The sequence below is a fragment of the Oncorhynchus keta genome, chromosome 13 (assembly GCF_023373465.1).
Source record: "Oncorhynchus keta strain PuntledgeMale-10-30-2019 chromosome 13, Oket_V2, whole genome shotgun sequence".
NCBI classification, from domain to species: Eukaryota; Metazoa; Chordata; class Actinopteri; order Salmoniformes; family Salmonidae; genus Oncorhynchus; species Oncorhynchus keta.
In genome coordinates this window covers 1,658,215-1,685,678 of record NC_068433.1, presented here as the reverse complement: position 1 = coordinate 1,685,678, position 27,464 = coordinate 1,658,215, and the positions used below count along the sequence as shown (strand labels likewise).

The following is a 27,464-nucleotide window of genomic DNA, read 5'->3' as shown; positions in this document are numbered from 1 at the left end:
ATGACAGAGATTACATCTTCAAACTAAGGGCAACCATGACAGAGATTACATCTTCAAACTAAGGGCAACCATGGCAACCATGACAGAGATTACATCTTCAAACTAAGGGGAACCATGACAGAGATTACATCTTCAAACTAAGGGCAACCATGGCAACCATGACAGAGATTACATCTTCAAACTAAGGGGAACCATGACAGAGATTACATCTTCAAACTAAGGGCAACCATGTTAACCGTGACAGAGATTACATCTTCAAACTAAGGGCAACCATGTTAACCATGACAGAGATTACATCTTCAAACTAAGGGCAACCATGACAGAGATTACATCTTCAAACTAAGGGCAACAATGACAGAGATTACATCTTCAAACTAAGGGCAACCATGGCAACCATGACAGAGATTACATCTTCAAACTAAGGGCAACCATGTTAACCGTGACAGAGATTACATCTTCAAACTAAGGGCAACCATGGCAACCATGACAGAGATTACATCTTCAAACTAAGGGCAACCATGGCAACCATGACAGAGATTACATCTTCAAACTAAGGGGAACCATGACAGAGATTACATCTTCAAACTAAGGGCAACCGTGACAACCATGACAGAGATTACATCTTCAAACTAAGGGCAACCATGGCAACCATGACAGAGATTACATCTTCAAACTAAGGGCAACCGTGACAACCATGACAGAGATTACATCTTCAAACTAAGGGCAACCGTGACAACCATGACAGAGATTACATCTTCAAACTAAGGGCAACCATGACAGAGATTACATCTTCAAACTAAGGGCAACCATGGCAACCATGACAGAGATTACATCTTCAAACTAAGGGCAACCGTGACAACCATGACAGAGATTACATCTTCAAACTAAGGGCAACCATGACAGAGATTACATCTTCAAACTAAGGGCAACCATGTTAACCGTGACAGAGATTACATCTTCAAACTAAGGGCAACCATGTTAACCATGACAGAGATTACATCTTCAAACTAAGGGCAACCATGACAGAGATTACATCTTCAAACTAAGGGCAACAATGACAGAGATTACATCTTCAAACTAAGGGCAACCATGGCAACCATGACAGAGATTACATCTTCAAACTAAGGGCAACCATGTTAACCGTGACAGAGATTACATCTTCAAACTAAGGGCAACCGTGGCAACCATGACAGAGATTACATCTTCAAACTAAGGGCAACCATGGCAACCATGACAGAGATTACATCTTCAAACTAAGGGCAACCGTGACAGAGATTACATCTTCAAACTAAGGGCAACCATGACAGAGATTACATCTTCAAACTAAGGGCAACCATGTTAACCGTGACAGAGATTACATCTTCAAACTAAGGGCAACCATGTTAACCATGACAGAGATTACATCTTCAAACTAAGGGCAACCATGACAGAGATTACATCTTCAAACTAAGGGCAACAATGACAGAGATTACATCTTCAAACTAAGGGCAACCATGGCAACCATGACAGAGATTACATCTTCAAACTAAGGGCAACCATGTTAACCGTGACAGAGATTACATCTTCAAACTAAGGGCAACCGTGGCAACCATGACAGAGATTACATCTTCAAACTAAGGGCAACCATGGCAACCATGACAGAGATTACATCTTCAAACTAAGGGCAACCGTGACAGAGATTACATCTTCAAACTAAGGGCAACCATGACAGAGATTACATCTTCAAACTAAGGGCGACCATGGAAACCATGACAGAGAGAAGTGTCCATCCATGATGGAAACAGGTTAGTCTCGCTAGCTACATTTTCATATATTACACGTTTCTAATTATGTCAGTCATTTTCACGTCATTTTAAAGCATAATGTTAGCTCGCTAGCTAATGTTACCTGTGTAGTGATATTATTTGTATCTCAGAGCCATTGCATTGCTAGTTACAGCCTAATGTTAGCTAGCTAACAACGAACCTGGTTGGTTAGCTACCTGGAGATTCATACAGGGTAGTAACGTTACGAGTAGGGATTATGGTTCAGTGTTTAGCTAGCTAGATGTTCTAAACAAAACACTCCACTAGACTCGTAACCATTTCAATAGAATGTTGATGATGTCACTGTGAACACTGTGGTGTTGATGCCTTTCAAAGCACGTCATGGCTACAGACAGGAGTGCTACAGGGCGGTAATCATTTGTTACCTTCGCTATCTTGGGCACAGGGACCATGGTGGTCTGCTTGAAACATGTAGGTATTACAGACTGGGTCAGTAAGTTTGAAGGTCCTCGGCGTCACGGACAAACTGAAATGGTGCACCCACACAGACAGCGTGGTGAAGAAGACGCAGCAGCGCCTCTTCAACCTCAGGAGGCTGAAGAAATTTGGCTTGTGTGAGGTCTGCACAACGCATCACCGGGGGCAAACTACCTGCCCTCCAGGACACCTACACCACCCGATGTTACAGGAAGGCCATAAAGATCATCAAGGACAACAACCACCTGAGCCACTGCCTGTTCACCCCGCTATCATCCAGAAGGCGAGGTCAGTACAGGTGCATCAAAGCTGGGACCGAGAGACTGAAAAACAGCTTCTATCTCAAGGCCATCAGACTGTTAAACAGCACCACTAACATCTGTTCTGTGCACACTGACCACAACATGAGGTGGAAACTGAGCTGCACTTCCTAACCTCCTGTCCAATGTATGACCATATTAGAGAGACATATTTCCCTCAGATCACACAGATCCACAAAGAATTAGAAAATAAACCCAAGTTTGATAAACTCTCATATCTACTGGGTGAAATACCACAGTGTGACATCACAGCAGCAAGATGTGTGACCTGTTGCCACAAGGTCAACCAGTGAAGAACATTACAACCTATATTTTGTTTATTTAGTTCAGTTTATATATGTTTATTTATTTTTGCACATTGTTACAACACAATATATAGACATAATATAACATTTGAAATGTCTATTACTTTGGAACTTCTGTGAGTGTAATGTTAACTGTTAATTTTTATTGTTTATTTCACTTTTGTATATTATCTACTTCACTTGCTTTGGCAATGTTAACACATGTTTCCCATGTCAATAAAGCCCCTTGAATTGAGAGAGAGAGACAGTACTAATCAGCAGGGTTCTAGAGAGAGAGACAGTACTAATCAGCAGGGTTCTAGAGAGAGAGACAGAATGACTCAGCAGGGTTCTAGAGAGAGAGACAGAATGACTCAGCAGGGTTCTAGAGAGAGAGACAGAATGACTCAGCAGGGTTCTAGAGAGAGAGAGACAGAATGACTCAGCAGGGTTCTAGAGAGAGAGACAGAACTAATCAGCAGGGTTCTAGAGAGAGAGACAGAATGACTCAGCAGGGTTCTAGAGAGAGAGACAGAATGACTCAGCAGGGTTCTAGAGAGAGAGACAGAATGACTCAGCAGGGTTCTAGAGAGAGAGACAGAATGACTCAGCAGGGTTCTAGAGAGAGAGACAGAATGACTCAGCAGGGTTCTAGAGAGAGAGACAGTATTAATCAGCAGGGTTCTAGAGAGAGAGACAGAATGACTCAGCAGGGTTCTAGAGAGAGAGACAGAATGACTCAGCAGGGTTCTAGAGAGAGAGACAGAATGACTCAGCAGGGTTCTAGAGAGAGAGACAGTATTACTCAGCAGGGTTCTAGAGAGAGAGACAGAATGACTGACTAAGCAGGGTTCTAGAGAGAGACAGTATTACTCAGCAGGGTTCTAGAGAGAGAGAGACAGGATTAATCAGCAGGGTTCTAGAGAGAGAGACAGTACTAATCAGCAGGGTTCTAGAGAGAGAGACAGAATGACTCAGCAGGGTTCTAGAGAGAGAGACAGAATGACTCAGCAGGGTTCTAGAGAGAGAGACAGTATTACTCAGCAGGGTTCTAGAGAGAGAGACAGAATGACTGACTCAGCAGGGTTCTAGAGAGAGACAGTATTACTCAGCAGGGTTCTAGAGAGAGAGAGACAGGATTAATCAGCAGGGTTCTAGAGAGAGAGACAGTACTAATCAGCAGGGTTCTAGAGAGAGAGACAGAATGACTCAGCAGGGTTCTAGAGAGAGACAGAATGACTCAGCAGGGTTCTAGAGAGAGAGACAGTATTACTCAGCAGGGTTCTAGAGAGAGAGACAGAATGACTGACTCAGCAGGGTTCTAGAGAGCGAGACAGTATTACTCAGCAGGGTTCTAGAGAGAGAGAGACAGGATTAATCAGCAGGGTTCTAGAGAGAGAGACAGTATTAATCAGCAAGGGTTCTAAAGAGAGACAGTATTACTCAGCAGGGTTTTAAAGAGAGACAGTATTACTCAGCAGGGTTCTAGAGAGAGAGACAGTATTACTCAGCAGGGTTCTAGAGAGAGAGACAGGATTAATCAGCAGGGTTCTAGAGAGAGAGACAGTATTAATCAGCAAGGGTTCTAAAGAGAGACAGTATTACTCAACAGGGTTCTAAAGAGAGACAGTATTACTCAGCAGGGTTCTAGAGAGAGAGAGACAGTATTACTCAGCAGGGTTCTAGAGAGAGAGACAGTATTACTCAGCAGGGTTCTAGAGAGAGAGACAGTATTAATCAGCAGGGTTCTAGAGAGAGAGAGAGAGTATTACTCAGCAGGGTTCTAGAGAGAGAGAGAGAGTATTACTCAGCAGGGTTCTAGAGAGAGAGAGAGAGAGAGAGTATTACTCAGCAGGGTTCTAGAGAGAGAGACAGTATTAATCAGCAGGGTTCTAGAGAGAGAGAGAGAGTATTACTCAGCAGGGTTCTAAAGAGAGAGAGAGAGTATTACTCAGCAGGGTTCTAGAGAGAGAGAGACAGTATTACTCAACAGGGTTCTAAAGAGAGACAGTATTACTCAGCAGGGTTCTAGAGAGAGACAGTATTACTCATCAGGGTTCTAAAGAGAGACAGTATTACTCAGCAGGGTTCTAGAGAGAGACAGTATTAATCAGCAGGGTTCTAAAGAGAGACAGTATTACTCAGCAGGGTTCTAGAGAGAGAGACAGTATTACTCAGCAGGGTTCTAGAGAGAGAGACAGTATTACTCAGCAGGGTTCTAGAGAGAGAGAGAGAGTATTACTCAGCAGGGTTCTAGAGAGAGAGAGAGTATTACTCAGCAGGGTTCTAGAGAGAGAGACAGTATTAATTAGCAGGGTTCTAGAGAGAGAGAGAGAGTATTACTCAGCAGGGTTCTAGAGAGAGTATTACTCAACAGGGTTCTAAAGAGAGACAGTATTACTCAGCAGGGTTCTAGAGAGAGAGACAGTATTACTCAGCAGGGTTCTAGAGAGAGAGAGAGAGTATTACTCAGCAGGGTTCTAGAGAGAGAGAGAGAGTATTACTCAACAGGGTTCTAGAGAGAGAGAGACAGTATTACTCAGCAGGGTTCTAGAGAGAGAGAGACAGTATTACTCAGCAGGGTTCTAGAGAGAGAGACAGTACTAATCAGCAGGGTTCTAGAGAGAGAGAGACAGAATGACTCAGCAGGGTTCTAGAGAGAGAGACAGAATGACTCAACAGGGTTCTAGAGAGAGAGACAGTATTACTCAGCAGGGTTCTAGAGAGAGAGACAGAATGACTGACTCAGCAGGGTTCTAGAGAGAGACAGTATTACTCAGCAGGGTTCTAGAGAGAGAGAGACAGGATTAATCAGCAGGGTTCTAGAGAGAGACAGTACTAATCAGCAGGGTTCTAGAGAGAGAGACAGAATGACTCAGCAGGGTTCTAGAGAGAGACAGAATGACTCAGCAGGGTTCTAGAGAGAGAGACAGTATTACTCAGCAGGGTTCTAGAGAAGACAGAATGACTGACTCAGCAGGGTTCTAGAGAGAGACAGTATTACTCAGCAGGGTTCTAGAGAGAGAGACAGTATTAATCAGCAGGGTTCTAGAGAGAGACAGTATTAATCAGCAAGGGTTCTAAAGAGAGACAGTATTACTCAGCAGGGTTTAAAGAGAGACAGTATTACTCAGCAGGGTTCTAGAGAGAGAGACAGTATTACTCAGCAGGGTTCTAGAGAGAGAGACAGGATTAATCAGCAGGGTTCTAGAGAGAGACAGTATTAATCAGCAAGGGTTCTAAAGAGAGACAGTATTACTCAGCAGGGTTCTAAGAGAGACAGTATTACTCAGCAGGGTTCTAGAGAGAGAGACAGTATTACTCAGCAGGGTTCTAGAGAGAGAGACAGTATTATTCAGCAGGGTTCTAGAGAGAGACAGTATTAATCAGCAGGGTTCTAGAGAGAGACAGTATTACTCAGCAGGGTTCTAGAGAGAGACAGTATTACTCAGCAGGGTTCTAGAGAGAGAGAGAGAGACAGTATTACTCAGCAGGGTTCTAGAGAGAGAGACAGTATTAATCAGCAGGGTTCTAGAGAGAGACAGTATTACTCAGCAGGGTTCTAAAGAGAGAGAGAGAGTATTACTCAGCAGGGTTCTAGAGAGAGAGAGACAGTATTACTCAACAGGGTTCTAAAGAGAGACAGTATTACTCAGCAGGGTTCTAGAGAGAGACAGTATTACTCAGCAGGGTTCTAAAGAGAGACAGTATTACTCAGCAGGGTTCTAGAGAGAGACAGTATTAATCAGCAGGGTTCTAAAGAGAGACAGTATTACTCAGCAGGGTTCTAGAGAGAGAGAGACAGTATTACTCAGCAGGGTTCTAGAGAGAGAGACAGTATTACTCAGCAGGGTTCTAGAGAGAGAGAGAGTATTACTCAGCAGGGTTCTAGAGAGAGAGAGAGAGTATTACTCAGCAGGGTTCTAGAGAGAGAGACAGTATTAATCAGCAGGGTTCTAGAGAGAGAGAGAGAGTATTACTCAGCAGGGTTCTAGAGAGAGAGAGAGAGTATTACTCAACAGGGTTCTAAAGAGAGACAGTATTACTCAGCAGGGTTCTAGAGAGAGAGACAGTATTACTCAGCAGGGTTCTAGAGAGAGAGAGAGTATTACTCAGCAGGGTTCTAGAGAGAGAGAGAGAGTATTACTCAACAGGGTTCTAGAGAGAGAGACAGTATTACTCAGCAGGGTTCTAGAGAGAGAGAGACAGTATTACTCAGCAGGGTTCTAGAGAGAGAGACAGTATTACTCAGCAGGGTTCTAGAGAGAGAGAGAGAGTATTACTCAGCAGGGTTCTAGAGAGAGAGAGAGAGTATTACTCAGCAGGGTTCTAAAGAGAGACAGTATTACTCAGCAGGGTTCTAAAGAGAGACAGTATTACTCAGCAGGGTTCTAGAGAGAGACAGTATTAATCAGCAGGGTTCTAAAGAGAGACAGTATTACTCAGCAGGGTTCTAGAGAGAGAGACAGTATTAATCAGCAGGGTTCTAGAGAGAGAGACAGTATTAATCAGCAGGGTTCTAGAGAGAGACAGTATTAATCAGCAGGGTTCTAAAGAGAGACAGTATTACTCAGCAGGGTTCTAGAGAGAGAGAGAGAGAGAGAGAGAGAGAGTATTACTCAACAGGGTTCTAGAGAGAGACAGTACTAATAAGCAGGGTTCTAGAGAGAGAGACAGTATTAATCAGCAGGGTTCTAGAGAGAGAGAGAGACAGTATTACTCAGCAGGGTTCTAGAGAGAGAGAGTATTACTCAACAGGGTTCTAGAGAGAGAGACAGTATTAATCAGCAGGGTTCTAGAGAGAGAGAGTATATATTACTCAACAGGGTTCTAGAGAGAGAGACAGTATTAATCAGCAGGGTTCGAGAGAGAGAGAGACAGTATTACCTCTTTCTCTTGTATCTCCTCCTCTTTCTCTAGTCTCTCCTCTTTCTCTCTTCTCTCCTCCTCTTTCTCTAGTCTCTCCTCTCTCCTCTTTTTATCAAGTCTCGCCTCCTCTTTCTTTAGTCTCCTCTCTCCTTTTTCTCTCTTCTCCTCTCCTCCTCTTTCTCTAGTCTCTCCTCTCTCCTCCTCTTTCTCTAGTCTCCTCTCTCCTCTTCTTTCTCTCTCCTCCTCTAGTCTCTCCTCCTCTTTCTCTAGTATCTCCTCCTCTCCCCTCCTCTTTCTCTAGCCTCCTCTCTCTCTAGTCATTCCTCTTCTCTCTCTAGTCTCCTCTCTCCTCTTCTTTCTCTAGTCTTCTCTCTCCTCTTTCTCTAGTCTTCTCTCTCCTCCTCTTTCTCTAGTCTCCTCTCTCCTCCTTCTTTCGTCTCCTCTCTCCTCCTCTTTCTCTAGTCTCCCCTCCTCTTTCTTTAGTCTCACCTCCTCTTACTCTAGTCTCTCCTCCTCTTTCTCTAGTCTCTCCTCCTCTTTCTCTAATCTCTCCTCTTTATCTAGTCTCTCCTCTTCTTTCTTTAGTCTCTCCTCCTCTTTCTCTAGTCCCTCCTCTTTCTCTAATCTCTCCTCCTCTTTATCTAGTCTCTCCTCCTCTTTCTCTAGTCTCTCCTCCTCTCCTCCTCTTTCTATAGTCTCTCCTCTTTCTCTAGTCTCTCCTCCTCTATCTCTAGTCTCTCCCCCTCTCCTCCTCTTTCTATAGTCTCTCCTCCTCTTTCTATAGTCTCTCCTCCTCTTTCTATAGTCTCTCCTCCTCTCCTCTTTCTCTAATCTCTCCTCCTCTTTCTCTAGTCTATTCTCCTCTCCTCTTTCTCTCCTCCTCTAGTATCTCCTCTCCTCCTCTTTCTATAGTCTCTCCTCCTCTTTCTATAGTCTCTCCTCCTCTTTCTATAGTCTGTCCTCCTCTTTCTCTAGTCTCTTCCTCTTTCTCTAGTCTCTCCGCCTCTTTCTATAGTCTCTCCTCCTCTTTCTCTAGTCTCATCTCCTCTTTCTCTAGTCGCTCCTCCTCTTTCTATAGTCTCTCCCCCTCTTTCTCTAGTCTATCCTCCTCTTTCTCTAGTCTCTCCTCCTCTTTCTTTAGTCTCTCCTCCTCTTTCTCTAGTCTTGCCTCCTCTTACTCTAGTCTCTCCTCCTCTTTCTCTAGTCTCTCCTCCTCTTTCTATAGTCTCTCCTCCTCTTTCTATAGTCTCTCCTCCTCTTTCTCTAGTCTCTCCTCCTCTTTCTCTAGTCTCTCTTCCTCTTTCTCTAGTCTCTCCTCTAGTATCTCCTCTCCTCCTCTCCTCTAGTATCTCCTCTCCTCTCTCCTCCTCTAGTCTCTCCTCCTCTCCTCTAGTATCTCCTCTCCTCTCTCCTCCTCTTTCTCTAGTCCCTCCTCTAGTATCTCCTCTCCTCCTCTAGTCTCTCGTCTAGTATCTCCTCTCCTCTAGTATCTCCTCTAGTATCTCCTCTCCTGTCTCCTCCTCTAGTCTCTCCTCCTCTCCTCTAGTATCTCCTCTCCTCTCTCCTCCTCTCTTCTAGTATCTCCTCTCCTCTCTCCTCCTCTCCTCTAGTATCTCCTCTCCTCTCTCCTCCTCTAGTCTCTCCTCTAGTATCTCCTCTCCTCCTCTAGTGTCTCCTCCTCTCCTCTAGTATCTCCTCTCCTCTCTCCTCCTATAGTCTCTCCTCTAGTATCTCCTCTCCTCCTCTAGTGTCTCCTCCTCTCCTCTAGTATCTCCTCTCCTCTCTCCTCCTCTAGTCTCTCCTCTAGTATCTCCTCTCCTCCTCTAGTCTCTCCTCCTCTCCTCTAGTATCTCCTCTCCACTCTCCTCTCCTCTCTCCTCCTCTCCTCTAGTATCTCCTCTCCTCCTCTAGTCTCTCTTCCTCTCCTCTAGTATCTCCTCTCCCCTCTCCTCTCCTCCTCTAGTCTCTCCTCCTCTCCTCTAGTATCTCCTCTCCCCTCTAGTCTCTCCTCCTCTAGTATCTCCTCTCCCCTCTCTCTCTCCTCTCCTCCTCTAGTCTCTCCTCCTCTTTCTATAGTCTCCTCTCCTCTTTCTCTAGTCTCTCCTCCTCTCCTCTAGTCTCTCCTCCCCCTCCTCCTCCTCTAGTGTCTCCTCCTCTTTCCTCTAGTATCTCCTCCTCCTCTAGTCTCTCCTCCTCACCTCTTTCTTTAATCTCTCCTCCTCTTTCTCTAGTCTATCTCTCCTCCCCTCCTCTCTCCTCCTCTTTCTATAGTCTCTCCTCCTCTTTCTCTAGTCTCTCCTCCTCTTACTCTAGTCTCTCCTCCTCTTTCTAGTCTCTCCTCCTCTTTCTATAGTCTCTCCTCCTCTTTCTCTAGTATCTCCTCTAGTATCTCCTCTCCTCCTCTCCTCTAGTATCTCCTCTCCTCTCTCCTCCTCTAGTCTCTCCTCTCCTCTAGTATCTCCTCTCCTCTCTCCTCCTCTTTCTCTAGTCTCTCCTCTAGTATCTCCTCTCCTCTCTCCTCCTCTCCTCTAGTATCTCCTCTCCTCTCTCCTCCTCTAGTCTCTCCTCCTCTCTAGTATCTCCTCTCCTCCTCTAGTCTCTCCTCCTCTCCTCTAGTATCTACTCTCCTCTCTCCTCCTCTAGTCTCTCTTCTAGTATCTCCTCTCCTCCTCTAGTCTCTCCTCCTCTCCTCTAGTATCTCCTCTCCTCCTCTAGTGTCTCCTCCTCTCCTCTAGTATCTCCTCTCCTCTCTCCTCCTCTAGTCTCTCCTCTAGTATCTCCTCTCCTCCTCTAGTCTCTCCTCCTCTCCTCTAGTATCTCCTCTCCTCCTCTAGTAACTCCTCTCCCCTCTCCTCCTTTCCTCTCTCCTCCTCTAGTGTCTACTCCTCTCCTCTAGTATCTCCTCTCCCCTCTCCTCCTCTAGTCTCTCCTCCTCTCCTCTAGTATCTCCTCTCCCCTCCTCTCCTCTCCTCCTCTAGTCTCTCATCTCCTCTAATATCTCCTCTCCCCTCTCCTACTCTAGTCTCTCCTCCTCTCCTCTAGTATCTCCTCTCCCCTCTCCTCTCCTTCTCTAGTGTCTCCTCCTCTCCTCTAGTATCTCCTCTCCCCCTCTCCTCTCCTTCTCTAGTGTCTCCTCCTCTAGTATCTCCTCTCCCCTCTCCTCCTCTCCTCTCCTCCTCTAGTGTCTCCTCCTCTCCTCTAGTCTCTCCTCCTCTCCCCTCTCCTCCTCTCCTCCTCTCTCCCTCTCCTCTCCTCTCTAGTCCTCTCCTCCTCTCCTCCTCCTCTAGTGTCTCCTCCTCTCCTCTCCCCTCTCCTCCTCTCCCTCCTAGTATCCCCTCTCCTCCTCTCCTCCTCTAGTGTCTCCTCCTCTCCTCTAGTATCTCCTCTCCTCTCTCCTCCTCTCCTCTAGTATCTCCTCTCCCCTCTCCTCCTCTCCTCTAGTATCTCCTCTCCCCTCTCCTCCTCTCCTCTAGTCTCTCCTCTCCTCCTCTCCTCTCCTCCTCTAGTGTCTCCTCCTCTCCTCTCCCCTCTCCTCCTCTCCTCTCCTCCTCTAGTGTCTCCTCCTCTCCTCTCTCCTCTCTCCTCCTCTAGTGTCTCCTCCTCTCCTCTCCTCCTCTAGTATCTCCCCTCTCCTCCTCTCCTCTAGTATCTCCTCTCCCCTCTCCTCCTCTCCTCTCCTCCTCTTGTGTCTCCTCCTCTCCTCTAGTGTCTCCTCCTCTCCTCTAGTATCTCCTCTCCCCTCTCCTCTAGTATCTCCTCTCCCCTCTCCTCTCCTCCTCTAGTGTCTCCTCCTCTCCCCTCTCCTCCTCTCCTCTAGTATCTCCTCTCCCCTCTCCTCCTCTCCTCTCCTCCTCTAGTGTCTCCTCCTCTCCTCTAGTGTCTCCTCCTCTCCTCTAGTGTCTCCTCCTCTCCTCTAGTATCTCCTCTCCCCTCTCCTCCTCTCCTCTCCTCCTCTAGTATCTCCTCTCCCCTCTCCTGCTCCAAGGGAACACAACCATGGCATGTGAGTTTGTAGCACATATATACAAACATATATACATACATATATACACACATATATACATACATATATACATACATATATACACACATATATACATACATATATACATACATATATACATACATATATACATACATATATACACACATATATACACACATATCTACCTACATCCTCCTACATATATACATACATATATACACACATATATACACACATATATACACACATATATACATACATATATACATACATATATACACACATATATACATACATATATCTCATATATACACATATATACATACTATACCTCTATATACATACATCCTACATACATATATACATACATCCTATACATACATATATACCTACATATATACTCCATATATACACACTATACATACATATATACCTCTATATACATACATATATCTACCATACATATATACATACCTATACATACATATATACATACATATATACACACATATATACATACATCCTCCATATCTCATACATATATACATACATATATACATACATATATACATACATATATACATACATATCCTCATACATATATACATACATATATACATACATCCTCACACATATATACACACATATATACATACATATATACACACATATATACATACATATATACATACCTCATACATATATACTACCTATATACATACATATATACATACATATCCTACACCATAGGGAACACAATACATGTCATATAACATTTGTAGCATACATATATACAGTGTAAAAACATTAAGAACACCTTCCTAATATTGAGTTCCTCCCCCTCTTGCCCTCAGAACAGCCTCAACTAGTCGGGGCATGGACTCTACAAGGTGTTGAAAGCGTTCCACAGGGATGTCCTGACCCATGTTGACTCACAGGGATGCTGACCCATGCTCAATCCCACAGTTGTGTCAAGTTGGCTGGATGTCCTTTGGGTGGTGGACCATTCTTGATAAACACAGGAAACTGTTGAATGTGAAAAACCCAGCAGCGTTGTAGTTCTTTACATAAACCGGTGCGCCTGGCACCTACTACCATACCCTGTTCAAAGGCACTTCAATGTTGTCTTGCCCATTCACTCTCTGAATGACACACACACACAATCCATGTCTCAATTGTCTCAAGTCTTATAAATCCTTCTTTAACCCGTCTCCTCCCCTTCATCTACACTGACTGAAGTGGATTTAACAAGAGACATCAATAAGGGATCATAGCTTTCACCTGGATTCACCTGGTCAGTCTCATGGAAAGAGCAGGTGTTCCTAATGTTTTGTCCACCTAGTGTATGTTGTTTGTGAATCGAGAATCTAACCATGGTTGCAATGACAGGCTTGTTTGTTTGTGTGTGTGTGTGTGTGGTAGCTACTCACCGTCCAGGGACAGCCAGTCCAGCTGTGAGCTGGGTAGAGATGAGGCGTTTCTAGCTCTGTATTCAAACAGAACAGACGAAGAGACAGACCCACTGTCCTCCACTATATGAAGAGACACCAACCCTGCCTCGTGGGCTAAAGGGGAAGGAGAGACAGATAGAGGGATGGGGAGGAAGACAGAGAGAGGGAGGGGAGGAGGGAGGAAGACAGAGAGAGGGAGGGGAGGAAGACAGAGAGAGGGAGGGGAGGAGGGAGGAAGACAGAGAAAGGGAGGGGAGGAGGGAGGAAGACAGAGAGAGGAATGGGGAGGAAGACAGAGAGAGGGAGGGGAGGAGGGAGGAAGACAGAGAAAGGGAGGGGAGGAGGGAGGGAGGAAGACAGAGAGAGGGAGGGGGAGGAAGACAGAGAGAGGGAGGGGAGGAGGGAGGAAGACAGAGAAAGGGAGGGGAGGAGGGAGGAAGACAGAGAGAGGGATGGGGAGGAAGACAGAGAGAGGGGGGGGGAGGGAGGAAGACAGAGAAAGGGAGGGGAGGAGGGAGGAAGACAGAGAGAGGGAGGGAGGAAGACAGAGAGAGGGAGGGGAGGAGGGAGGAAGACAGAGAGAGAGGGAGGGGAGAGGGGAGAGGGGAGATGAGAGGAAGGGGAGGAGGGGAGATGAGGGAGACAGGGGGGAGAGGGAGGGAGGAGAGAGAGAGGAGGGGGAGAGGGAGGAGAGGGAGAGATGAGGGAGATGAGGAGAGAGGAAGGGGGAGATGAGGGAGAGAGGAGGGGGAGAGGGGAGATGAAGGAGAGAGGAAGGGGAGAGGGAGAGATGAGGGGAGAGGAGGGGAGTGGGGAGATGAAGGAGAGAGATGAGGAGAGAGGAGGGAGAGATGAGGGAGAGAGGAAGAGATGAGGGAGAGAGGAAGGGGAGATGAGGGAGAGAGGAGTGGGGGGGGGAGATGAGGGGAGAGGAAGGGGGAGATGAGGGAGAGAGGAGGGGGAGATGAGGGAGAGAGGGAGAGATGAGGGGAGGAGGGGGGAGAGGGGAGATGAGGGAGAGGAGGAAGGGGAGATGAGGAGAGGAGGGGAGGAGGGAGAGATAGGGGAGGAGGAGGGAGAAGAGATGAGGGAGAGGAGGGGGAGAGGAAGAGATGAGGGGAGGGGAGATGAGGGAGAAGAGGGAGAGAGGGGAGATGAGGGGGAGGGGAGATGAGGGAGAGAGGATGAGATGAGGGGAGGGAGATGAGGGAGAGGAGGGAGAGAGGGGAGAGGAGGGGAGGGAGGGGAGATGAGGAGAGAGAGAGATGAGGGAGAGGAGGGAGAGATGAGGGAGAGAGGGGAGAGAGGAGATGAGGGGAGAGATGAGGGGGAGGGGAGATGAGGGGAGAGAGGGAGAGATGAGGGAGAAGGGAGATGAGGGGAGATGAGGGAGAGATGAGGGAGAAGGGGATGGTGAACATCAGTAAAGTCCAGAAGTTTAGGGTGTTGAGGATGAAAACTCCTTCCAATGACCAGACAGAGATCATTACAGTTAACAAGAGTACATTTAACCAATGAAATCAGGATGAAGTCAAGAAGTTTCTGTCTCCATTATTTAAGTTTATTATTAAGTTTCTGTCTCTCATCTACGCAGAAAGCTGCTTCCAGAGAAGACAGAACCATCAACAACAGGTTCAGATGTGGAACCATCAACAACAGGTTCAGATGTGGAACCATCAACAACAGGTTCAGATGTGGAACCATCAACAACAGGTTCAGATGTGGAACCATCAACAACAGGTTCAGATGTGGAACCATCAACAACAGGTTCAGATGTGGAACCATCAACAACAGGTTCAGATGTGGAACCATCAACAACAGGTTCAGATGTGGAACCATCAACAACAGGTTCAGATGTGGAACCATCAACAACAGGTTCAGATGTGGAACCATCAACAACAGGTTCAGATGTGGAACCATCAACAACAGGTTCAGATGTGGAACCATCAACAACAGGTTCAGATGTGGAACCATCAACAACAGGTTCAGATGTGGAACCATCAACAACAGGTTCAGATGTGTCTAATACAGAGGATCAATCTTTAAAACCTATTCATGTACAAGAAGCATTCGGTGCCTCAACTGCCCTCAGAGACAAGGAACCAGAGGACGGGGCTAAGAGACAAGGACCCAGAGGACGGGGCTGGACATGCTGATGCAGTAAAACTATCTACTGAATCTACTGACACAGTAACAACCATTCTGCCATCTAGTGGACACAGTAACAACCATTCTGCCATCTACTGAACACAGTAACAACCATTCTGCCATCTAGAGGACACAGTAACAACCATTCTGCCATCTAGAGGACACAGTAACAACCATTCTGCCATCTAGTGGACACAGTAACAACCATTCTGCCATCTAGTGGACACAGTAACAACCATTCTGCCATCTAGTGGACACAGTAACAACCATTCTGCCATCTAGTGAACACAGTAACAACCATTCTGCCATCTACTGAACACAGTAACAACCATTCTGCCATCTAGTGGACACAGTAACAACCATTCTGCCATCTACTGAACACAGTAACAACCATTCTGCCATCTAGAGGACACAGTAACAACCATTCTGCCATCTAGAGGACACAGTAACAACCATTCTGCCATCTAGTGGACACAGTAACAACCATTCTGCCATCTAGTGGACACAGTAACAACCATTCTGCCATCTAGTGGACACAGTAACAACCATTATGCCATCTAGTGGACACAGTAACAACCATTCTGCCATCTAGTCAACACAGTAACAACTATTCTGCCATCTAGTGGACACAGTAACAACAATTCTGCCATCTAGAGGACACAGTAACAACCATTCTGCCATCTAGTGGACACAGTAACAACCATTCTGCCATCTAGAGGACACAGTAACAACCATTCTTCCATCTAGAGGACACAGTAACAACCATTCTGCCATCTAGAGGACACAGTAACAACCATTCTGCCATCTAGAGGACACAGTAACAACCATTCTGCCATCTAGTGGACACAGTAACAACCATTCTGCCATCTAGTGGACACAGTAACAACCATTCTGCCATCTAGTGGACACAGTAACAACCATTCTGCCATCTAGTGGACACAATAACAACCATTCTGCCACCTAGAGGACACAGTAACAACCATTCTGCCATCTAGTGGACACAGTAACAACCATTCTGTCATCTAGAGGACACAGTAACAACCATTCTGCCATCTAGAGGACACAGTAACAACCATTCTGCCATCTAGAGGACACAGTAACAACCATTCTACCATCTAGTGGACACAGTAACAACCATTCTGCCATCTACTGAACACAGTAACAACCATTCTGCCATCTAGAGGACACAGTAACAACCATTCTGCCATCTAGAGGACACAGTAACAACCATTCTGCCATCTACTGAACACAGTAACAACCATTCTGCCATCTAGTGGACACAGTAACAACCATTCTGCCATCTAGAGGACACAGGAACAACCATTCTGCCATCTAGTGGACACAGTAACAACCATTCTGCCATCTACTGAACACAGTAACAACCATTCTGCCATCTACTGAACACAGTAACAACCATTCTGCCATCTACTGAACACAGTAACAACCATTCTGCCATCTACTGAACACAGTAACAACCATTCTGCCATCTAGTGAACACAGGAACAACCATTCTGCCATCTAGTGGACACAGTAACAACCATTCTGCCATCTAGAGGACACAGTAACAACCATTCTGCCATCTAGAGGACAGAGTAACAACCATTCTGCCATCTAGAGGACACAGTAACAACCATTCTGCCATCTAGAGGACACAGTAACAACCATTCTGCCATCTAGAGGACACAGGAACAACCATTCTGCCATCTAGTGGACACAGTAACAACCATTCTGCCATCTACTGAACACAGTAACAACCATTCTGCCATCTACTGAACACAGTAACAACCATTCTGCCATCTACTGAACACAGTAACAACCATTCTGCCATCTAGTGGACACAGTAACAACCATTCTGCCATCTACTGAACACAGTAACAACCATTCTGCCATCTACTGACACAGGAACAACCATTCTGCCATCTACTGAACACAGTAACAACCATTCTGCCATCTAGTGAACACAGTAACAACCATTCTGCCATCTAGAGGACACAGGAACAACCATTCTGCCATCTACAGGACACAGTAACAACCATTCTGCCATCTAGTGGACACAGTAACAACCATTCTGCCATCTAGTGAACACAGTAACAACCATTCTGCCATCTAGTGGACACAGTAACAACCATTATGCCATCTAGTGGACACAGTAACAACCATTCTGCCATCTAGTCAACACAGTAACAACTATTCTGCCATCTAGTGGACACAGTAACAACAATTCTGCCATCTAGAGGACACAGTAACAACCATTCTGCCATCTAGTGGACACAGTAACAACCATTCTGCCATCTAGAGGACACAGTAACAACCATTCTTCCATCTAGAGGACACAGTAACAACCATTCTGCCATCTAGAGGACACAGTAACAACCATTCTGCCATCTAGAGGACACAGTAACAACCATTCTGCCATCTAGAGGACACAGTAACAACCATTCTGCCATCTAGTGAACACAGTAACAACCATTCTGCCATCTAGTGGACACAGTAACAACCATTCTGCCATCTAGTGGACACAGTAACAACCATTCTGCCATCTAGTGGACACAGTAACAACCATTCTGCCATCTAGTGAACACAGTAACAACCATTCTGCCATCTAGAGGACACAGTAACAACCATTCTGCCATCTAGTGGACACAGTAACAACCATTCTGCCATCTAGAGGACACAGTAACAACCATTCTGCCATCTAGAGGACACAGTAACAACCATTCTGCCATCTAGTGAACACAGTAACAACCATTCTGCCATCTAGTGGACACAGTAACAACCATTCTGTCATCTAGAGGACACAGTAACAACCATTCTGCCATCTAGTGGACACAGTAACAACCATTCTGCCATCTAGTGAACACAGTAACAACCATTCTGCCATCTAGTGGACACAATAACAACCATTCTGCCATCTAGAGGACACAGTAACAACCATTCTGCCATCTAGTGGACACAGTAACAACCATTCTGCCATCTAGAGGACACAGTAACAACCATTCTGCCATCTAGTGGACACAGGAACAACCATTCTGCCATCTAGTGAACACAGTAACAACCATTCTGCCATCTAGAGGACACAGTAACAACCATTCTGCCATCTAGTGGACACAGTAACAACCATTCTGCCATCTAGATGACACAGTAACAACCATTCTGCCATCTAGTGAACACAGTAACAACCATTCTGCCATCTAGAGGACACAGTAACAACCATTCTGCCATCTAGTGAACACAGTAACAACCATTCTGCCATCTAGAGGACACAGTAACAACCATTCTGCCATCTAGTGAACACAGTAACAACCATTCTGCCATCTAGAGGACACAGTAACAAACATTCTGCCATCTAGTGGACACAGTAACAACCATTCTGCCATCTAGAGGACACAGTAACAACCATTCTGCCATCTAGTGGACACAGTAACAACCATTCTGCCATCTACTGAACACAGTAACAACCATTCTGCCATCTACTGAACACAGTAACAACCATTCTGCCATCTACTGAACACAGTAACAACCATTCTGCCATCTAGTGGACACAGTAACAACCATTCTGCCATCTACTGAACACAGTAACAACCATTCTGCCATCTACTGACACAGGAACAACCATTCTGCCATCTACTGAACACAGTAACAACCATTCTGCCATCTAGTGAACACAGTAACAACCATTCTGCCATCTAGAGGACACAGGAACAACCATTCTGCCATCTACAGGACACAGTAACAACCATTCTGCCATCTAGTGGACACAGTAACAACCATTCTGCCATCTAGTGAACACAGTAACAACCATTCTGCCATCTAGTGGACACAGTAACAACCATTATGCCATCTAGTGGACACAGTAACAACCATTCTGCCATCTAGTCAACACAGTAACAACTATTCTGCCATCTAGTGGACACAGTAACAACCATTCTGCCATCTAGAGGACACAGTAACAACCATTCTGCCATCTAGTGGACACAGTAACAACCATTCTGCCATCTAGAGGACACAGTAACAACCATTCTTCCATCTAGAGGACACAGTAACAACCATTCTGCCATCTAGAGGACACAGTAACAACCATTCTGCCATCTAGAGGACACAGTAACAACCATTCTGCCATCTAGAGGACACAGTAACAACCATTCTGCCATCTAGTGAACACAGTAACAACCATTCTGCCATCTAGTGGACACAGTAACAACCATTCTGCCATCTAGTGACACAGTAACAACCATTCTGCCATCTAGTGGACACAGTAACAACCATTCTGCCATCTAGTGAACACAGTAACAACCATTCTGCCATCTAGTGAACACAGTAACAACCATTCTGCCATCTAGTGGACACAGTAACAACCATTCTGCCATCTAGAGGACACAGTAACAACCATTCTGCCATCTAGAGGACACAGTAACAACCATTCTGCCATCTAGTGAACACAGTAACAACCATTCTGCCATCTAGTGGACACAGTAACAACCATTCTGTCATCTAGAGGACACAGTAACAACCATTCTGCCATCTAGTGGACACAGTAACAACCATTCTGCCATCTAGTGAACACAGTAACAACCATTCTGCCATCTAGTGGACACAATAACAACCATTCTGCCATCTAGAGGACACAGTAACAACCATTCTGCCATCTAGTGGACACAGTAACAACCATTCTGCCATCTAGAGGACACAGTAACAACCATTCTGCCATCTAGTGGACACAGGAACAACCATTCTGCCATCTAGTGAACACAGTAACAACCATTCTGCCATCTAGAGGACACAGTAACAACCATTCTGCCATCTAGAGGACACAGTAACAACCATTCTGCCATCTAGATGACACAGTAACAACCATTCTGCCATCTAGTGAACACAGTAACAACCATTCTGCCATTCTGCCATCTAGAGGACACAGTAACAACCATTCTGCCATCTAGTGAACACAGTAACAACCATTCTGCCATCTAGAGGACACAGTAACAACCATTCTGCCATCTAGTGAACACAGTAACAACCATTCTGCCATCTAGAGGACACAGTAACAACCATTCTGCCATCTAGTGAACACAGTAACAACCATTCTGCCATCTAGAGGACACAGTAACAACCATTCTGCCATCTAGTGAACACAGTAACAACCATTCTGCCATCTAGATGACACAGTAACAACCATTCTGCCATCTAGTGAACACAGTAACAACCATTCTGCCATCTAGTGGACACAGTAACAACCATTCTGCCATCTAGAGGACACAGTAACAACCATTCTGCCATCTAGTGGACACAGTAACAACCATTCTGCCATCTAGAGGACACAGTAACAACCATTCTGCCATCTAGAGGACACAGTAACAACCATTCTGCCATCTAGATGACACAGTAACAACCATTCTGCCATCTAGTGGACACAGTAACAACCATTCTGCCATCTAGTGGACACAGTAACAACCATTCTGCCATCTAGATGACACAGTAACAACCATTCTGCCATCTAGTGAACACAGTAACAACCATTCTGCCATCTAGAGGACACAGTAACAACCATTCTGCCATCTAGAGGACACAGTAACAACCATTCTGCCATCTAGTGAACACAGTAACAACCATTCTGCCATCTAGTGGACACAGTAACAACCATTCTGCCATCTAGAGGACACAGTAACAACCATTCTGCCATCTAGTGAACACAGTAACAACCATTCTGCCATCTAGAGGACACAGTAACAACCATTCTGCCATCTAGAGGACACAGTAACAACCATTCTGCCATCTAGAGGACACAGTAACAACCATTCTGCCATCTAGAGGACACAGTAACAAACATTCTGCCATCTAGTGGACACAGTAACAACCATTCTGCCATCTAGAGGACACAGTAACAACCATTCTGCCATCTAGAGGATACTGTGTTAATTTTAATGCGTCTACCTACCAGGGCAGTAGCTCCATCTAGTACTCCAGGCTGAATAAGTGAAGCGGGGACGGTGCTCTGGTCAAACACGCAGCTGTAACGTCCAGTAGCCTCCAACCAGGGACCTGCCAGGTTTATCAACACTTTCTTCACACCATCTTTCTCTGACAGATGTATAAAATATTTTTCTGCTCAGGTTTAGTTCTTTCTGCTTCTCTGCTCACGTTTACATGAAGGTTCATTTGAATATCTTTCTCTGCTCAGGTTTACATGAAGGTTTATTTGAACATATTTCTCTGCTCAGTTTTGAAGGTTCATTTGAATATCTTTCTCTGCTCAGGTTTAGGTTCATTTGAACATCTTTCTCTGCTCAGGTTTAGGTTAATTTGAATATCTTTCTCTGCTCAGGTTTAGGTTCATTTGAATATATTCTCAGGTTTGCTAGAATATATTTCTCAGGTTTAGATTAAGGTTCATTTGAACAGGTTATTTCTCTCATTTGTTCATTTGAATATTTCTCTGCTCAGGTTTAGGTTCATTTGAATATCTTTCTCTGCTCAGGTTTTTCATTTGAATATCTTTCTCTGCTCAGGTTTAGGTTCATTTGAATATCTTTCTCTGCTCAGGTTTAGGTTCATTTGAATATCTTTCTCTTCAGGTTTAGATGAAGGTTTGGGTTCATTTGAACAGTTTGGGTTATTTCTCTGCTCAGGTTTAGGTTCATTTGAATATCTTTCTCTGCTCAGGTTTAGGTTAATTTGAACATCTTTCTTTGCTCAGGTTTAGAATTAGGTTTAAATTCATTAGAATATATTTCTCTGCTCAGGTTTAGATTATTTGAATATCTTTCTGCTCAGGTTTAGGTTCATTTGAATATCTTTCTCTGATCAGGTTTAGGTTAATTTGAATATCCTTCTCTGCTCAGGTTTAGATGAAGGTTTTTATTTGAACATATTTTTCTGCTCAGGTTTAGGTTCATTTGAACATCTTTCTCTGCTCAGGTTTAGAGGGAAGGTTTACATTTGAAACTATTTCTCTGCTCAGGTTTAGGTTCATTTGAACATTTTCTCTGCTCAGGTTTAGGTTCATTTGAATATCTTTCTCTGCTCATTTGAATATCATTTGAATATACTTCTCTGCTCAGGTTTATTTGGTTCATTTGAATATCTTTCTCTGCTCAGGTTTATTTGAATATCTTTCTCTGCTCAGGTTTACATTTGAATATATTTCTCTGCTCAAGGTTCATTTGAATATCTTTCTCTGCTCAGGAATATATTTCTTGCTCAGTTTAGATTTTAGGTTCATTTGAATATCTTTCTCTGCTCAGGTTTAGGTTCATTTGAATATCTTTCTCTGCTCAGGTTTAGGTTCATTTGAATATCTTTTCTGCTCAGGTTTAGGTTCATTTGAATATCTTTCTCTGCTCAGGTTTAGGTTCATTTGAATATCTTTCTCTGCTCAGGTTTAGATAGGTTTAGGTTCATTTGAACATATTTCTCTGCTCAGGTTTTTAATTTGAATATATTTCTCTGCTCAGGTTTAGATTAAAGTTGGTTCATTTGAACATATTTCTCTGCTCAGGTTTTGAATATCTTTCTCTGCTCAGGTTTAGGTTCATTTGAATATCTTTCTCTGCTCAGGTTTGTTCATTTGAATATCTTTCTCTGCTCAGGTTTAGGTTCATTTGAATATCTTTCTCTGCTCAGGTTTTTAGGTTCATTTGAATATCTTTCTCTGCTCAGGTTTAGGTTCATTTGAATATCTTTCTCTGCTCAGGTTTAGGTTCATTTGAATATCTTTCTCTGCTCAGGTTTAGGTTCATTTGTTCAGGTTTAGATATCTTTCTCTGCTCAGGTTTAGGTTCATTTGAATATCTTTCTCTGCTCAGGTTTAGATTAAGGATTAGGTTCATTTGAATATCTTTCTCTGATCAGGTTTAGATGAAGGTTTGGGTTCATTTGAACATATTTCTGTGCTCAGGTTTAGGTTCATTTGAATATATTTCTCTGCTCAGGTTTAGGTTCATTTGAACATCTTTCTTTGCTCAGGTTTAGAATTAGGTTTAAATTCATTAGAATATATTTCTCTGCTCAGGTTTAGATTAATTTGAATATCTTTCTCTGAGGTTTAGGTTAATTTTAATTTGAAGGTTTGGGTTCATTTCATATTTTCTCTGCTCAGGTTTCAGGTTAATTTGAAAGGTTTAGATGAAGGTTTGGGGAATATATTTCTCTTCAGGTTTGAAGTTTGGGTTCATTTGAACATATTTCTCTGCTCAGGTTTAGGTTCATTTGAATATCTTTCTCTGCTCAGGTTTAGGTTCATTTGAATATCTTTCTCTGCTCAGGTTTAGGTTCATTTGAATATCTTTCTCTTCAGGTTTAGGTTCAAGAATATATTTCTCTGCTCAGGTTTAGATTAAAGTTTGGGTTCATTTGAACATATTTCTCTGCTCAGGTTTAGGTTCATTTGAATATCTTTCTCTGCTCAGGTTTAGGTTCATTTGAACATCTTTCTCTGCTCAGGGAATTAGGTTTAAATTCATTAGAATATATTTCTCTGCTCATGTTTTGAAGGTTCATATCTTTCTCTGCTCAGGTTTAGGTTCATTTGAATATCTTTCTCTGCTCAGGTTTAGGTTAATTTGAATATCCTTCTCTGCTCAGGTTTAGATGAAGGTTTGGGTTCATTTGAACATTCTGCTCAGGTTTAGGTTCATTTGAATATCTTTCTCTGCTCAGGTTTAGGTTAATTTGAACATCTTTCTTTGCTCAGGTTTAGAATTAGGTTTAAATTCATTAGAATATATTTCTCTGCTCAGGTTTAGATTTTAATTTCAGGAGGTTCATTTATATCTTTCTCTGCTCAGGTTTAGGTTCATTTGAATTCATTTGAACATATTTCTCTGCTCAGGTTTAGGTTCATTTGAATATCTTTCTCTGCTCTTCAGGTTTAGATTAAAGTTTGGGTTCATTTGAACATATTTCTCTGCTCAGGTTTAGGTTCATTTGAATATCTTTCTCTGCTCAGGTTTAGGTTAATTTGAATATGAACTTTCTCTGCTCAGGTTTAGATGAAAGGTTTAGGTCATTTGAACATATTTCTCTGCTCAGGTTTAGATTAAAGTTTGGGTTCATTTGAACATAGGTTTCTCTCTGCTCAGGTTTAGGTTCATTTGAATATCTTTCTCTGCTCAGGTTTAGGTTCATTTGAACATCTTTCTTTGCTCAGGTTTAGAATTAGGTTTCATTCATTGAATATATTTCTCTGCTCAGGTTTAGATTAAGGATTAGGTTCATTTGAACATATTTCTCTGCTCAGGTATCTTTCTAGGTTTAGAATATATTTTCTCTTCAGGTTTAGAGGTTTAGGTTCATTTATATTTCTCTGCTCAGGTTTAGGTTCATTTTATCTTTCTCTGCTCAGGTTTAGGTTCATTTGAACATCTTTCCTCTGCTCAGGTTTAAATTTGAATTTGAAGGTTCATATCTTTCTCTGCTCAGGTTTAGGTTCATTTGAATATCTTTCTCTGCTCAGGTTTAGGTTAATTTGAATATCTTTCTCTGCTCAGGTTTAGATGAAGGTTTGGGTTCATTTGAACATATTTCTCTGCTCAGGTTTAGGTTCATTTGAATATCTTTCTCTGCTCAGGTTTAGGTAAATTTGAAATCAGGTTTAGAATTAGGTTTAAATCATTGAATATCCTTCTCTGCTCAGGTTTAGATTTAGGTTCATTTGAACATATTTCTCTTCTCAGGTTTAGGTTCATTTGAATATATTTCTCTGCTCAGGTTTAGAGGAAGGTTTGGGTTCATTTGAATATCTTTCTCTGCTCAGGTTTAGGTTCATTTGAATATCTTTCTCTGCTCAGGTTTAGGTTCATTTGAATATCTTTCTCTGCTCAGGTTTAGGTTCATTTGAATATATTTCTCTGCTCAGGTTTAGAGGAAGGTTTGGGTTAATTTGAAACTATTTCTCTGCTCATTTAGGTTCATTTTAACATCTTTCTCTGCTCAAGTTTAGATTCATTTCAATATCTTTCTCTGCTCAGGTTAAAATGAATTTGTTCTCTGCTCAGGTTTAGGTTCATTTGAATATCTTTCTCTGCTCAGGTTTAGATTAATTTGAATATTTTCTCTGCTCAGGTTTAGGTTCATTTGAATATCTTTCTCTGCTCAGGTTTAGGTTCATTTGAATATCTTTCTCTGCTCAGGTTTAGGTTCATTTGAATATCTTTCTCTGCTCAGGTTTAGATGAAGGTTCATTTGATATATCTTTTCTGCTCAGGTTTAGGTTCATTTGAATATCTTTCTCTGCTCAGGTTTAGGTTCATTTGAATATCTTTCTCTGCTCAGGTTTAGGTTCATTTGAATATCTTTCTCTGCTCAGGTTTAGATTAAGGATTAGGTTCATTTGAATATCTTTCTCTGATCAGGTTTAGATGAAGGTTTGGGTTCATTTGAACATATTTCTGTGCTCAGGTTTAGGTTAATTTGAATATATTTCTCTGCTCAGGTTTAGGTTCATTTGAACATCTTTCTTTGCTCAGGTTTAGAATTAGGTTTAAATTCATTAGAATATATTTCTCTGCTCAGGTTTAGATTAAGGATTAGGTTAATTTGAATATCTTTCTCTGATCAGGTTTAGGTTAATTTGAATGTCCTTCTCTGCTCAGGTTTAGATGAAGGTTTGGGTTCATTTGAACATATTTCTCTGCTCAGGTTTAGGTTCATTTGAATATCTTTCTCTGCTCAGGTTTAGAGGAAGGTTTGGGTTAATTTGAAACTATTTCTCTGCTCAGGTTTAGGTTCATTTGAACATCTTTCTCTGCTCAGGTTTAGGTTCATTTGAATATCTTTCTCTGCTCAGGTTTAAAAGAATTTGAACATACTTCTCTGCTCAGGTTTAGGTTCATTTGAATATCTTTCTCTGCTCAGGTTTAGGTTCATTAGAATATCTTTCTCTGCTCAGGTTTAGATTAAAGTTTGGGTTCATTTGAATATCTTTCTCTGCTCAGGTTTAGGTTCATTTGAATATCTTTCTCTGCTCAGGTTTAGGTTCATTTGAACATCTTTCTTTGCTCAGGTTTTTAGGTTTACATTCATTAGAATATATTTCTCTGCTCAGGTTTAGATTAAGGATTAGGTTCATTTGAACATATTTCTCTGCTCAGGTTTAGGTTAATTTGAATATCTTTCTCTGCTCAGGTTTAGGTTAATTTGAACATCTTACTTTGCTCAGGTTTAGAATTAGGTTTAAATTCATTAGAATATATTTCTCTGCTCATGTTTAGATTTAGGATTAGGTTCATTTAAATATCTTTCTCTGATCAGGTTTAGGTTAATTTGAATATCTTTCTCTGATCAGGTTTAGGTTAATTTGAATATCCTTCTCTGCTCAGGTTTAGATGAAGGTTTGGGTTCATTTGAACATATTTCTCTGCTCAGGTTTAGGTTCATTTGAATATCTTTCTCTGCTCAGGTTTAGGTTAATTTGAACATCTTTCTTTGCTCAGGTTTAGAATTAGGGTTCATTAGAATATATTTCTCTGCTCAGGTTTAGATTAATTTGAATATATTTCTCTGCTCAGGTTTAGGTTCATTTGAATATCTTTCTCTGATCGGGTTTAGGTTAAAGTTTGGGTTCATTTGAATATCTTTCTCTGCTCAGGTTTAGGTTCATTTGAATATCTTTCTCTGATCAGGTTTAGGTTAATTTGAATATCCTTCTCTGCTCAGGTTTAGATGAAGGTTTGGGTTTATTTGAACATATTTCTCTGCTCAGGTTTAGATTAAAGTTTGGGTTCATTTGAACATATTTCTCTGCTCAGGTTTAGGTTAATTTGAATATCTTTCTTTGCTCAGGTTTAGAATTAGGTTTACATTCATTAGAATATATTTCTCTGCTCAGGTTTAGGTTAATTTGAATATCTTTCTCTGCTCAGGTTTAGGTTCATTTGAACATCTTTCTTTGCTCAGGTTTAGAATTAGGTTTACATTCATTAGAATATATTTCTCTGCTCAGGTTTAAATGAATTTGAACATACTTCTCTGCTCAGGTTTAGGTTCATTTGAATATCTTTCTCTGCTCAGGTTTAGGTTAATTTGAATATATTTCTCTGCTCAGGTTTAGATGAAGGTTTGGGTTCATTTGAACATATTTCTCTGCTCAGGTTTAGGTTCATTTGAATATCTTTCTCTGCTCAGGTTTAGGTAAATTTGAACAGATTTCTTTGCTCAGGTTTAGAATTAGG

At 42.8% G+C, this 27,464-nt stretch overlaps 1 protein-coding gene across 1 annotated transcript in view; it reads right to left on the bottom strand.

Annotated features, from left to right (window-relative positions):
- Positions 1-27,464, bottom strand: part of camta2 (calmodulin binding transcription activator 2) — a 136,083-nt gene that overhangs the window by 67,410 nt on the left and 41,209 nt on the right. Inside the window, 3 exon segments of the mRNA XM_052458900.1 lie at positions 13,132-13,266; positions 21,233-21,245; positions 21,248-21,358. Of these exon segments, the coding sequence (XP_052314860.1) occupies positions 13,132-13,266; positions 21,233-21,245; positions 21,248-21,358 (259 nt within the window).